The sequence below is a fragment of the Strix aluco genome, chromosome 21, assembly GCF_031877795.1.
Source record: "Strix aluco isolate bStrAlu1 chromosome 21, bStrAlu1.hap1, whole genome shotgun sequence".
Lineage (NCBI taxonomy): Eukaryota > Metazoa > Chordata > Aves > Strigiformes > Strigidae > Strix > Strix aluco.
Genome location: NC_133951.1, coordinates 6,925,359 through 6,937,806, shown reverse-complemented (window position 1 = coordinate 6,937,806; position 12,448 = coordinate 6,925,359). Strand labels below are relative to the sequence as shown.

At 42.3% G+C, this 12,448-nt stretch overlaps 1 protein-coding gene across 1 annotated transcript; it reads left to right on the top strand.

Annotated features, from left to right (window-relative positions):
- The first annotated feature begins 3,490 nt into the window (after positions 1 to 3,490).
- On the top strand, positions 3,491 to 4,991 carry KIF2B (kinesin family member 2B). Its single transcript, XM_074847237.1, is given in 6 exon segments — positions 3,491 to 3,948; positions 3,950 to 4,055; positions 4,057 to 4,159; positions 4,162 to 4,245; positions 4,248 to 4,636; positions 4,638 to 4,991. Coding segments are annotated over 6 exon segments (1,494 nt in total).
- Positions 4,992 to 12,448: the final 7,457 nt, after the last annotated feature.

Genomic DNA, 12,448 nt, shown 5'->3' with positions numbered 1-12,448 from the left:
TGAAGAGGGAGCAGCAAGGCGCTCCTGGGAGTGACTTATAGTGCAATATTTCACAAGATGGTGCTGTTAGAGTAAGGTTGAAGGCTGAGAGCTGTTAAATGCAGCAGGTGTGAATTACTGCACTATAATTCGCAGGCTTGGGTGTTGCCTTAGAATTATAAAATAGCCCTATGCAAATATTTTTTAAAGATGCAAGAGCAAATAATCAGACATAACGGGGGTCACACCTCAACTAAGGATCCTAAAGTCTTAAACAGCAAGAAGATCTTGCATCAGAAAAGTAAGGGGAAAAAAACCTGGGTTATTTTAAATTGATTGAAATAATCAAATATGAGTGCATTTGAAATGTTTACTTCTAGTTGTTTTGTCAGTTAGCCACTGTATTTGCCTGTCACAATCTCTGCAGAAACCCCCTGTTCAGTTTTCTCTTAGTGGCATCTCTTTCCAGTGCAGAGGCAGCTGAAGTCCCTATAAAAACAGGGGTTTGATCATCCATGTTTTAGGAGATTTCTCACAAGGATGAATCCCTTATATAAATGACTGAAGCAGATGAACAATATTGCCATTTTGAAAGGTATGCTCTAGTTTTGAGTACCTAGCTTTAATAGTCACTGTGATGAATTTATACCCATACCTGAAGCAGAACTCACTGAGGTCTGCAATTATTTGTAGCCTCCCAAAATCAGACTGCTCCATTCCCCATGAAAATGTTAAATCCCTGCGCTAATGACAGGTCAGCCGTTATCATTACTTATACGGCCTGAAAATCGAAGCTATCTCTTCTAAATCCAAACATGCTGATAGATCCAAGCACGTTCTTATTGTTACAGAAATACCCGAATTTCAACAGATGGGCTCTCAGTAAAGAGTAGTTAGTGGTTTGTTTAAGAAAGGACAATTGATGAGCGCTTACTGTGGAAGAGGGGCTGGGATGTAGGCTGAGCTCACAAAGAACTAAATCAACTTCAGGTTGTGAGGCTGTGCCAGGCAAGCAGAGAAGCCTGGTGCGATCTAATGAGCTCAACAGCTGCTAGGTGTCAATTTGCAACAATGCTATAAAAAAAGCTGATTTGATGTTTTGTCTCATGGGAGATTCGTATTTAAAACACATATTTGGATATTTATGTTCTCCAGAATGCTTCTCTAAAACTGGTCAAAAAAATCGTACCTGATCAATAGCATAATTTTTGAGTTTATTTTTTGACCGGTTACACTATCGGCAATTTGCAGGTTTTGTAAATAAACCAGTATGTAACAAGTTTTGTCTTTTTGTTTACTTAGCATATGGTCCAGCCATGAGAAATACTGGCGTCTTTGACTCCTTTTTGGGTCAGAGGGTTTGAAAAGCTGTTGTCTTATTTACTAAGTCAGAATGATCCTGGCCCCACACAGAGGTTCTATTACCTTTTCTGTAGAGGGAATGTACGACTGACAGTATTTGGAAGTCCCCTGTTTTTCTTCAGTATTTATTTGGGCTGAGAATTTGTATTCTAAGAGCACTGGAAAATGAATCTTGATCTAACTGAAATTCGGTGGCAACCCTCAATCAGTTAGGCTCCTTTAAAAAGCCATCTTTCTCTGAACGCTGCTGTAATAAGCCTAGTAACACTCCCCAAATTAGATTTCTGTTACGGTTATTTGGGACTATTGCAATACTTTTAAGAAATTGAGTCATCTTCTCTTAACAACGATATCACTAATTAAAACCAAGATGAGCAACTGCTTACACAGCTTGGTGGGTACGATTGCAGAGTTATATGAGCACATGTTACAGCATATGTATCCTTTAGGAACGTCAGATGAATAAAAGTTGTTAAACTATCCAAGAGCGAATGTCAAATTCCTCATGCAAAAGCTAGACTGAACTCTAATGCCTGTCTGAGATTCTAAAAAGGTCTCCAAACATTTAAACAGAAAAGGCAGTTTGCCGCAAGGATAGATTTCATTATATCCCTCTGGCCCATGCATGGGATCTGCTGCAGCCTGCTGCTTCGGGGTGTTTTGACCTCTGGATCTGACAAAAGGACTTGAGCAAGGACTCATGCTAAGAGAGACAACGTTGTCATGGAAAGCTGAACAAGCCTTTGAAATCACAGCTTTGCTCTACCCTATATCCCTGACGCTCTGTATTTCTTCAAGCTTATCTAACAGTGTAGATGGCAGGCTTTTATCTGCAAAATCTAGACAACAAGTTGCTGCCGTTTTACTACTCTGCAGGCTGGCATTTTCAGATGGAGACCCAAGAACTAGATCTCTCTGTAACAGTGACATAATTTGCCCACATAAAAAAGTTTTTAATTACATTTAAATCACATTCAAAGGCATGAGGATTTAGTCAAGCACAAGTAGCTGAAAGCAGCAGTAGTCATGGTGCCTACATCTCCAGACAAAAAATGTGAATATTAATTGTTCTCCTTCAAGAAATTATAACACACCTTAACCGGTGGTTTGGCTCCACAGGAGGGTTGGTAAATAAGGACATCCAAGATTCTCCTTATTGTTAAGTTTTGGTGATCTCAGACTTCCTGAATTCATCATTTTAAGTTACCAGTCAAAAGGCAAGAACAAATTGAGATAATTCATTATTTTCTAAAATAAACCTTCTGAATCGGTTTTATTTGCTTTCAGCTTATGTAAGTTTACCACTATTCATGCAAGCATTCTTCTTAAGGCTGCTATATCATTTGAATATTTTTGCAAATAACAGTCCTCGTCACTGGAGGTCTTGACTCTACCTGCCAGAATGGACCAAAGATCTTACGTAACCCAAGATGTTAGAAGATTTTCCTGTAGCCAGAACTTTGAAATTTTCTATTCAGGAATCCAGATTACTGAAAAGCATTGCAGAAATGGATTAAAAATATCATCAGCTGTTCCGGTTATCAAAATGATATAAAATTCTTCCTTGTGAATGCAGATGTACCGACTGCACTCACACTGCAACTCTATTTTTCATTCATTTTCTATTAAGCCTATTTTTTCTCAAGTGGGATTTCAAGGCATGCAAAGCCTTTTAAAAGAATTCAAAATTTATGTTCAAGGTAATTGAAAACAACGTGTTGTTTTCTGCATTTTTGTGTGGTCACTGCAGGACAAAAAGGCTCTCTGGAGTCTCTGCGCTTGTGTCACTGCTATAAATTCTTGTGTCACTGGCATTAGCTTAACACATCGTGACTGATCTAATTAGACACGATGTGTCACAGCAGCTGCACGCCAGCCTGGAAACTCAAATAGGCCTTTTCGGGTGATGGCAGCTTTCTATGTTCCTTCCACCCATAGCAAGCGATTAAAAACGTATATATTTTCAACCTTGAAGCTGAGCCCCTTCCACAGCCCGCCAGGGGCCACTGGGGCCAGTGTGACACTGTGCCGAGCGCAGGTAGCGATGAGCCCCGTGGGACCTCCGTGGCCAGGGTCAAGTTCCAGCCCTGCCTGCCCCAGCCAGGGGGACTCCTCCACCCCACAGCTGTGGCCAGGGCATAGGGACAGCATGGCTGGGAAGTTTGGGCACATCCAGTTGGGCACCTATGTGGAGATCAAGTGCAGCAATGGGTGCATCCACCTGGCACTGGTGACGGAGCTTCATGAAAACACTTTCAGCATCACTGTGGAGTGGCTCAAGAAAGGGGCCAACAAGAGCAAGCAGGTGGATCTCCAGCTCATCTTTGCTCTCAAACCTCACCTGGCCCCAAGGAGTATGTCCACAACCAGCATTGAGGCTCCACTGTCAGCAAAAAGGGACCTGAGCCTGGTGAGTGAATGGCTATTACAGCCCATCAAAGTGAAGAAGTTATCTGGGGACAGCAGGGGCCCCGTGGCTGCCCAACCTGGCTCCAGGGGCTGCAGACCTAGATGGACATCACCATGTGTGTGGCAGATAGAACATCTGCGAGAATAGTGGGAACACTTGTGGCTGAAGATGCCGGAGCAGCAAGCCCAGCAGGCCACTGCTTCACCTCAGGACTGATGTGATGGCCATGATCTAGAAGTGCAGCAGCCACCTGGACTGTGAGGCACTCCAGGCCACCACACCATGCCAGCCCCATCGCATTTGTGTGTGTGTGTGTTCAGAAATGGCCACTGAACCAACAGGAGGCTGAGCTCAACTTCAATGTAGTGTCAGTGCCCTGCCAGGACATGGTGATGGTGCATGAAGCTAATGGTACCTGGACAACCAGGTCTTCGGCTTTGACCATGCCTTCAATGGTCATGCCACCAATGAGGTGGTGTACAGGCACACCACCCAGCTGTGGTGAAGACCATCTTCCAGGGGAGCATGGCAACCTGGTTTGCCTGTGGCCAGACAGGCAGTGGCAAGACACATACCATGAGGAGAAGTTTCTTCATCAAGAACTCTGAGTCCTCCAAAGGAATCTATGTCCTGGTTGCCCAGGATGTCTTCTGCAGGCTGCAGGACCCCAGCTGCCAGAAACTGGAGCTTTGAGTCTATAGGACCTTATTTGAGATTTATGGGAGGAAAGTGTTTGACTTTATGAACTGGAAGAAGCAGCTGAGAGTGCTGGAAGATGGTAAACAGCAGATCCGAGTGGTGGGGCTGTGGGAGGAAGAAGTCACCAGCGTGGAAGATGTCATCAAGCTAATCGAAATGGGTAGTGAGTGTCGCATGTCTGGCCAAGACCTCTGCTAACACTCACTCCTCCTAGAGCCATGCCATCTTGGGGTTCAGGCAGACAAGGAAGTTCCCCCCCCGCCCCCCCCCCCCGCCCCAGTTATTTGCTTTCAGTGCTGGGGGGAAAACACTTATGGAGAAGCATTGGGAATCTCTGCAGTGGTTGAAAGTATTCTTAGAAGTGGCTGGGGAAATAGACTACAATGTAGATTTTTATGCTGCACAGTTTGAATCAGTCCTGGGTCAAAAAATTGTCATCCTGACCAAGATCCAAGAAAAAGTCAGATTATTCCAGTCAGCTCTTTGCAAAGAAGAACAGAGCAGCAACCCGAGCTGCATGAAGAGATCCCATATGTCGTAAGCTGTGCTGGACACCCATGGACCCTGAAACTGCTGCAAAATGAGAGCTGTTATGATGCCACTGCGTCAACTGCCCAACAATTCAAATACTTAAAAAATCTTAAATAGTGTCTGCAAGGATATTCTGGTTGGGTTTTTTCCTTGAAAATAGTGGGTTAGACATGTAAGAAAATAGTACAGTCTTGTTTCCAGGTATTTTTCACTGTAGAAAGTAAAATTGTGCAGTTGTGAGGATCTAATGTGTAGAAAAAGGCAAGAATTTACAGAAAATGTATCTCAACTCATCTGGGCAGATTTCCTCCTTATGCCTGTAAAATATATACACACACACACACATATATATATGTACCTCCCTAGATGGGGCCTGCTCCAGGGTTGTGTCAAACTGTACCAAAATGAAAGTCGCGTTCCCAGGGTAGGAGGCATTTTGAGTGATTTAAAAAGGCGTTGGAGTGCAAAGCACTGTCATTTCTGAGCATGATACATTTGGGAAATGAGGGTTATTTTGTCATGGCATAAGCAGTGGCTTTTTTATAGCATCAGCTCATTTTTTTTTCCCTCTCTATCTTTCTTTCTTAACTATGTTCTCATGAGACATGAAAAGAAAAAGATGCTAGAACCTGCCTTCATAAAAATCAGGCTAAAGATCATGGCAATTGCCTGACCGGTGGGGAGAAGATACGCCTGCAAGGTTTGCAGAGGGAAGCAGGGGAGTCAGTGCCCTGTATCAGAGGCCTGATGAGAGGAGATTTGCCGGATCAAAGGGTCAGAAAAGCTGCATCCAACAAAGCACTATCTGATAGCGCATATCAGTGCGATAGCAGCAGCCCCAGACTGGCGCATCATTCCTGATGGGAAACTCTGCAAAAACTGCTCTTGGTAGAGAGGTTAAAGCATCAGGCACATATCTGTGCTTATTATTCAATTTGGAAATTAATAAATATAAAATATTGAAAGGATAACAAATAAGTAGAATAAATTAAACTGTATAAATCATGCCTAATTAATTGATTATAATCTCCCTCCATTTCCTCATGGCATCTGAGCTCTCTCTGCCTGTTTGTCCCATCCGCTGGTTTATGCTAGTGAACATTTTAAATATCTGATCTGAAATCTGAGGAAACCACCAGAAGAACTTCAGCAGTCTTTCAACCAAGCCAGAAATTTGTTTTCAGTGATGAAATTGCGAGACACCAAACACTGTTTAAATGCTGGTCATCTCTAGTAATAATATGCCATGCTTTTCAGCTTCAGTGCACTTTACAAGCATTTATTTATTGGCATCCTGCTTGGTTTGGTATTTCTAGTTTCAGCAGTTTGTAGTGTTCAGAGATGCAATGAGACATAGATTCCAGATAGATGCCAGATTAAGATAAAAGTGTGTTGTTTCCAGCAGGGATTTACCTTTCTGAAAGGAAACGTCTTTGAGGTTCCTTTCTTGGCACTTCTCTTGCATTCTTGTGTTTGAGGTGCTGGACATAGTAGGGCAGCAGGTTGTAAAGCCCAGGTACCCCACCATGGGGTACAGGATGTGAAAGCCCACTGGCTCCATGGTCTCTTGCCTGGGACTATCTAGCAGTCTCCCTTTTAGCTGGATGTAGGAAGTGTTTTCCACACAAGGCATATGATAGAGTCACTCTTTTGGCTGCCTGTGGTCCTTACTCCAGGTCCAAGTTCCCACTGTTCACATGCTGTGGCCATGCGTTAGCTATAAATCATGAGCATGAACTGTTTTGGCAAAAAGGGATATGAATTAATTGAGTTGGGCACTGTTCTAGAAACACAGTTTTAATGAGCTGGAACAAAGTCATACCAGGGTAGGATGGTTTGCAGTGAGTAGGAAAATGAATTTTATTCTCTCTTTGTTTATACTCACCCGTTCAGGAGGCTGTTTGCAACTAAGTTCAGCAGGTGACTCATGAGCACACCCTACTGCTTTCTAAAGCAGATGCAAAAGGAATTAACTAAATTAGCCTTTTTTTCCATTTTTGTGGTTACATGAAGTGTTGATTAACCTATTTTCCTTCTTTGCTGATCTTCATTTACATATTTTCCTTTGTTTTCTAAGCATAAATCCTGTGTATGTAGAGAGTGAAGAACCCCTTCTTCCTATTACCTGGACTTCTGCCTGCTTTCCACATGCTTGTAGTCACGGAATACCCCTTTGTATTGGGGGTTTGGAAATGTAGTTTAAGCATGTTTGCATGTGTGCATAGAGCCCAACCCATAAAGGTTCACAGATTCAATGAAAATCCATTGTAATTTTTACTGGCCAAAGCATCAGATAAGTGTGCTGGGTTCTAGGTTTGCATTGCTTTGGTGACCACGAATGTTCAATTAAATAAAGATCCCTAATTAATTTTAGTGAGGTCAGTCATTCACTTAGCCTGTTAATCAACTGAAACACTTTTATGGGATGCGTTTTTGTTTATAACTTATTGTAGCTGAAGGAACAAGAAAAGCAACCATTGTATAAATAGAACCTGGCTAAATCTAATCATTTAACGCCTGATAATTAACCATAAATACTGCTATTCTGTTATGCTGTAAGGATTTAAACCTGTCCTCTTTCTACCTGTGTCATTTCTAGGGGAAATTTCATTGCTATGAGACACTATACTTAGGAGTTCTAAGTAAACACCACCACCACCCTCCCCCCCCCAATACTTCATATGCTTCTTCTTGACTTCAGTGTTTCATAAGGACTGAATATACACACTCAGAACCTCCTCTGTCAACAAGTGATAGTAGTTCCCACTGCAACTATAGATAGATAAACAGACAGACATATATGTATTGGTCTAATTTTCCAGCTGCTACCTTCCTAGTTCTGAGCTTGGAACAGCTTTGGCTGTAAAATAGTTTCTTATTTTCCACACTTCTCTAGTGTTTGCCAGTTAATTTTGTCAGAGCAGCGCTGCAGTGCCTCCATAGCTTGATTCAATCTCTGCTGAACTCCTTGTTAGGTTTCCTCATCGCTTGATCCAACTCTTGCATGTTCTCCCTGGGCAGTCCTCAAAGGTTTGAATTCCCTCAATTTAAAGCAACTGAATGCCTATATGCTCCCTTGAACAGTCAGGACAGTTCAACCCATAACATCGGCATCAGCTGAAAAATAAAATTGATTCATCCACTTGCTTTGTGAAACTTTCAGTTGCTTTGCCCACTGTTCTCATATCCACTTGCCTTCCCATCTACTCCTCCTGTTCAAACTGCCTCTCTAGCTGTGACTCTCCATACCAGGCAGTTAGCAATAATATTGTTGCGTGTATCTTACAATCTTTCAGAATTTCTGCCAGCATTGGCACCTCCCATATCTCACAAAATGTAGGTTTTTTCATTCCTCTTGTACCTTCTAGAATTATTTAATTGGTTGGAATCATACTTTGGGGTGGGGGTTAATTAATCTTTTAGACTTCTTGGTAGCAGAAAAAAAACTTGGAAAGGTACAATTTAAATGCTTCTAAACTGAAAGACCATGCTGAAAAAAATACTTACAGAAAGTTAATCTCATGCATTCTGGAACCAGGAATAGGATGTTTAAAAGCTTGACTTTGGCAGTACAACTCTGCTTAAACCTTTGTGGCTCAGGCACTTGTGATCAAGCCTGTGCAAAGGTAAACCCTTTCCTTAGTACCTCTGATAACGGGATGGATTGATGACTGTTTGAAGACATCATTATTTGGCTCTGTTTCTATGGAAGTCCAGGGGAATGACATAAAGGGCTGAGCTCAGGCCCAGAAAACCCACAGCTTGATGTGGCTTTAGGAGAGCTCAGCTGAGGATGTGGCTTTAGGAGAGCTCAGCTGCAGAACGCAGGAGGCTGGGACAGGAGGTGGCCCCATGCTGCTGTGGGAAGGTGGCAGGGGAGAGCTGGGTGAAAGAGGCTGACACAAGATCTGCTGCTGGTAGCTGTGTGCGTTGTGCCATAGGAAACGAGTGAGGTTCGATCCCAGCAGGAGCCCCCAGCTTCCCAAACTGCAGCATCTGGAGTTTCCAGTTCAGTTCTGAGGTGCCAGTCGAAATGGGAGCTGTAATGAATGGATCAAAATAATCTGTACCCTGCAAAGACAATCTGGGAGAACAAGACACCTTCTGGTACTGCCTCTGCAGCAGGCGGTATGCAATTTGCTCAATTTAGCATCAAGTAAGCATGGCTGAATTTAGCCCTGTATTTTTGGCTTTATTATTATCTGAGTATTACAGCTCAGCCTGTTATCATGAGGCTAACTCAGGGTTTTATTCAGATTTTTCTCTGGTTTTCTGCTCAGACAAAGCCCAAGGCAACTGGGATTTTCCAGAGTAGAGAATGACTGTTGTCGCTAATAATAGCTTTAGTCAGCAACATATGTTTAGTGATGCACATCAATATTTGTACTTCCGCAGATGCTAAGATTTTGCATTTTCGATGTCATTGTGTCCAGGAGCATGCTTTATCTCGGTGCTATAAAAGTACATGTAAAATACTGAGTTTTTATACCTACATTTCCCAAGCTGTGAAAGCCTGTGGCTGAAATTCCTCTGTGCTATCAGGCAACTTTACATTATAAGACATACCATTTCCTACTTTGTACCAGAATCCCGTGAATCTTTGAAATACGTACCTCAGCTATGATTTATGAGGTATTTGTATTATTTTCCTTTTATTTTTCTACAGAAGCAGGTAATATCTCGTAGGGTATGTTGAAAGACATTATGTTTTGAAGCAATTCACCTGGTATTCTGTCTCTCTCGCTCCTTTAACGCTACGAGGAATATGTGATGGAAACAATGTTGTTATTCTTCAGATTGTTCCTTGAAGTTTTCTCTCATTTCTACTTTTATATTGAGTCATTCTTCTTCTTGTGACCTCCTAATCATTTCCTCAGCAAGAGACTGGGATGTGACATGCGAGGAGATGATTTCAAGCGAAGAGGAAAAAGTAAACCAAGGAAGAGGAAAACTGAGATGTAAGGATCCTCCTTACGTGCAAAACTTGCAGTACTGAGGTAAATAAGCACAGACATGTTTAAATCTGCATCACAATGTTGTCCAAATAGTAAGCACGGTCTTGTCTGCAAACTAGAAAGAAAATTCCTGGCGATTCCTTCAGGCATTGAACTGGATGGAGGGAGCTGCCCTCCTCATTGTAATACTGTTTTTTTCCTGAGCAAACATGATCAAATCTGCATCTTCAAGATTTGGCATTTATATACATACCATTGGCGGGTTTGTTTGAAAGAACACTTACCTGTGTGTGCAGTTCAGGTGCTGTCTATCCAGAAACTATAGTTGGTCTCCTTCACATTCCAGATGAAAGAGGTTTGATGAAAATCTGCCGTGTGGCTTTTCTTATTTTTATAGACCGGTTTTACTTCAATCAATTTATGTCTTCCAACTCATGGCAAGAAGCAAAAAATCAGGAACCTCCTCCTCCTCGGCACCGACTGGGGCCAGGTTGATGACAGCACCATGCACCAAAATGCTTGTCTACTTTTTCTGACTAAATCAGCTGGTCACAAAGAAGCATTGTATTTCTTGTGTTATGGCTACAGATAGGCTGAGCACAGACATTTTCTCTCAGTGAACTGTGTTCTTGATATTGAGGAACAGAACAGTAGCTGGTGAACAGCCGCTGTGGAATAACCTGCATAGTTTCCCTGGTGTCTCGTCCTGAAATTGATGTTTACGTGCATTCTCATTTGTTAGACTTTACTGCTTTTGTTCATCACCTGAGAGCTGACTCTGCATAAGTCTTGCTTAGAGCTGAGCAAAAGAGTACCACGCTGCTCTGGACTTTCTTATATTGTTCAGAGTCTAATTTTCATAATTTTATACCAATTTTAAGCAGTGTTAAGAACCTCTTGAAATAGGACATGAGGTCAAACTTTGCTTGGATACTTATTCACTGCTTTGGCAGACTTTGCTTCTGTGGGATTGTAAGCCAAAACGTTGCCTGTGATACCTCTCCCCCATTTCTTGTCTCTCAACAAACTACTGCTCGTAACCTGGTCCTTCCCTTTTGGTGAGTTCCATGTTATCGTTCCAAGGGAAGCAAATGCACCACCCTCCCCTTTGAAAGAAAGAAGTCTAAGCAGAAATACTTCCACCCCTGATATTTCCTCAGTTAAGCTTCCCACACCCCTTTTTCTTTTCATCCTACTCATGGTAACGTTTGGGTAGTGGTGCTATTCTTGTGTGACCAATTTGCATAAAGCCATAGGAAAATATCTTTTTTATTTTGTTTAAACTGGCTTTTAAAATATTTTAGAATTTTTATGCATAATTTGATAGACAAAAAAACACAAGGAAGTGCAGGATTCATGTTTTAAAAAGTATCATGTGTCAGTGAGTGCCCTGGCTTTACACTTTTGACTTAGCAGATTTGTGCAATGGAGGTTGAAACTACCAACAACTGTAAATATAACCCATTTTTATTGGCATAACAGTGACATCTATTGTTCGATATTATATACATCTGTGCCACTCTCAGCAACTGCCTACAGGTATTGAACTGATCTTTCTCAATTTCAGAAGATGCAGGCATGCAAAGTCAAATTATCGATTCAAAGAATTATGTAGTAACACATGTAGTAATGCTATTGGACAGCTATGCAAAATTAAATCTAATTCGTTTTGTCACAGCCTAATTTACAGATCAGTGTGGACTGATGCACAAAGAGAGGCAACTCCTGTTTCTGAGAGTGTTGGAAGATGTTGCTTTTATGAAACCTGCACACCAGCCACACTGCTGGCAAGGCTGCAGATGCAGCATCTTCCACACTGTGGACAGTCGGAGACTGGCAACACCCAGCAGCAGATTCTCACAGGAAAATCACCTTTGCGTTGACCCACAGTGCAGCTCCAGAACATCTGCCCCTCTGCAATCCTTGGACCTAACCAGGGGAACCCTGAATATTCAATTGCAGGCACAGACGCAGTAGGCAAGTGGTGTGGGCAAGCAGTGAAAAACACCATTGCTCATTTACTTTTCACTAAGCATTTGCTGCAAGGCAGAACCACAAGCCAGCGCTGGGTCTTACCCAGGCCACTAAAGCTGAACTCTTGCCAGGCAGCCCCAGGGATGCCAGGTACTTGCTCGGGGTATTTTCAGACCAGCTCTTGAACTGGAAACAGAATTCCAAAGCATCTGGCTTGGGGGAGTTAAAGGAGAGTTACTTTTCTTCAAGTCCTTTCTTCTTGCCCTCTTTCTGATTATCTCTTCAACCTCTCTCTCTCTCCTTTTAATAGAGGATACAGAATTCAAATAGGAAAGATTTTAATATAGCAGTAATGAAATACAGGGGCTATCTAGTGTGTCAGACACTGTGGCTGATTAGACTTTCTGATTCGTGGGGTAGCACTCAAGGGAACAGCAACTGTCTCTTTTACTGCCTTGTCTATGAAAACAGCAGAAGGCTATGTATGCTCATTACTATTTTATGTGATTCTGAACATTAGAGGAGAAGTGGAGAGAGC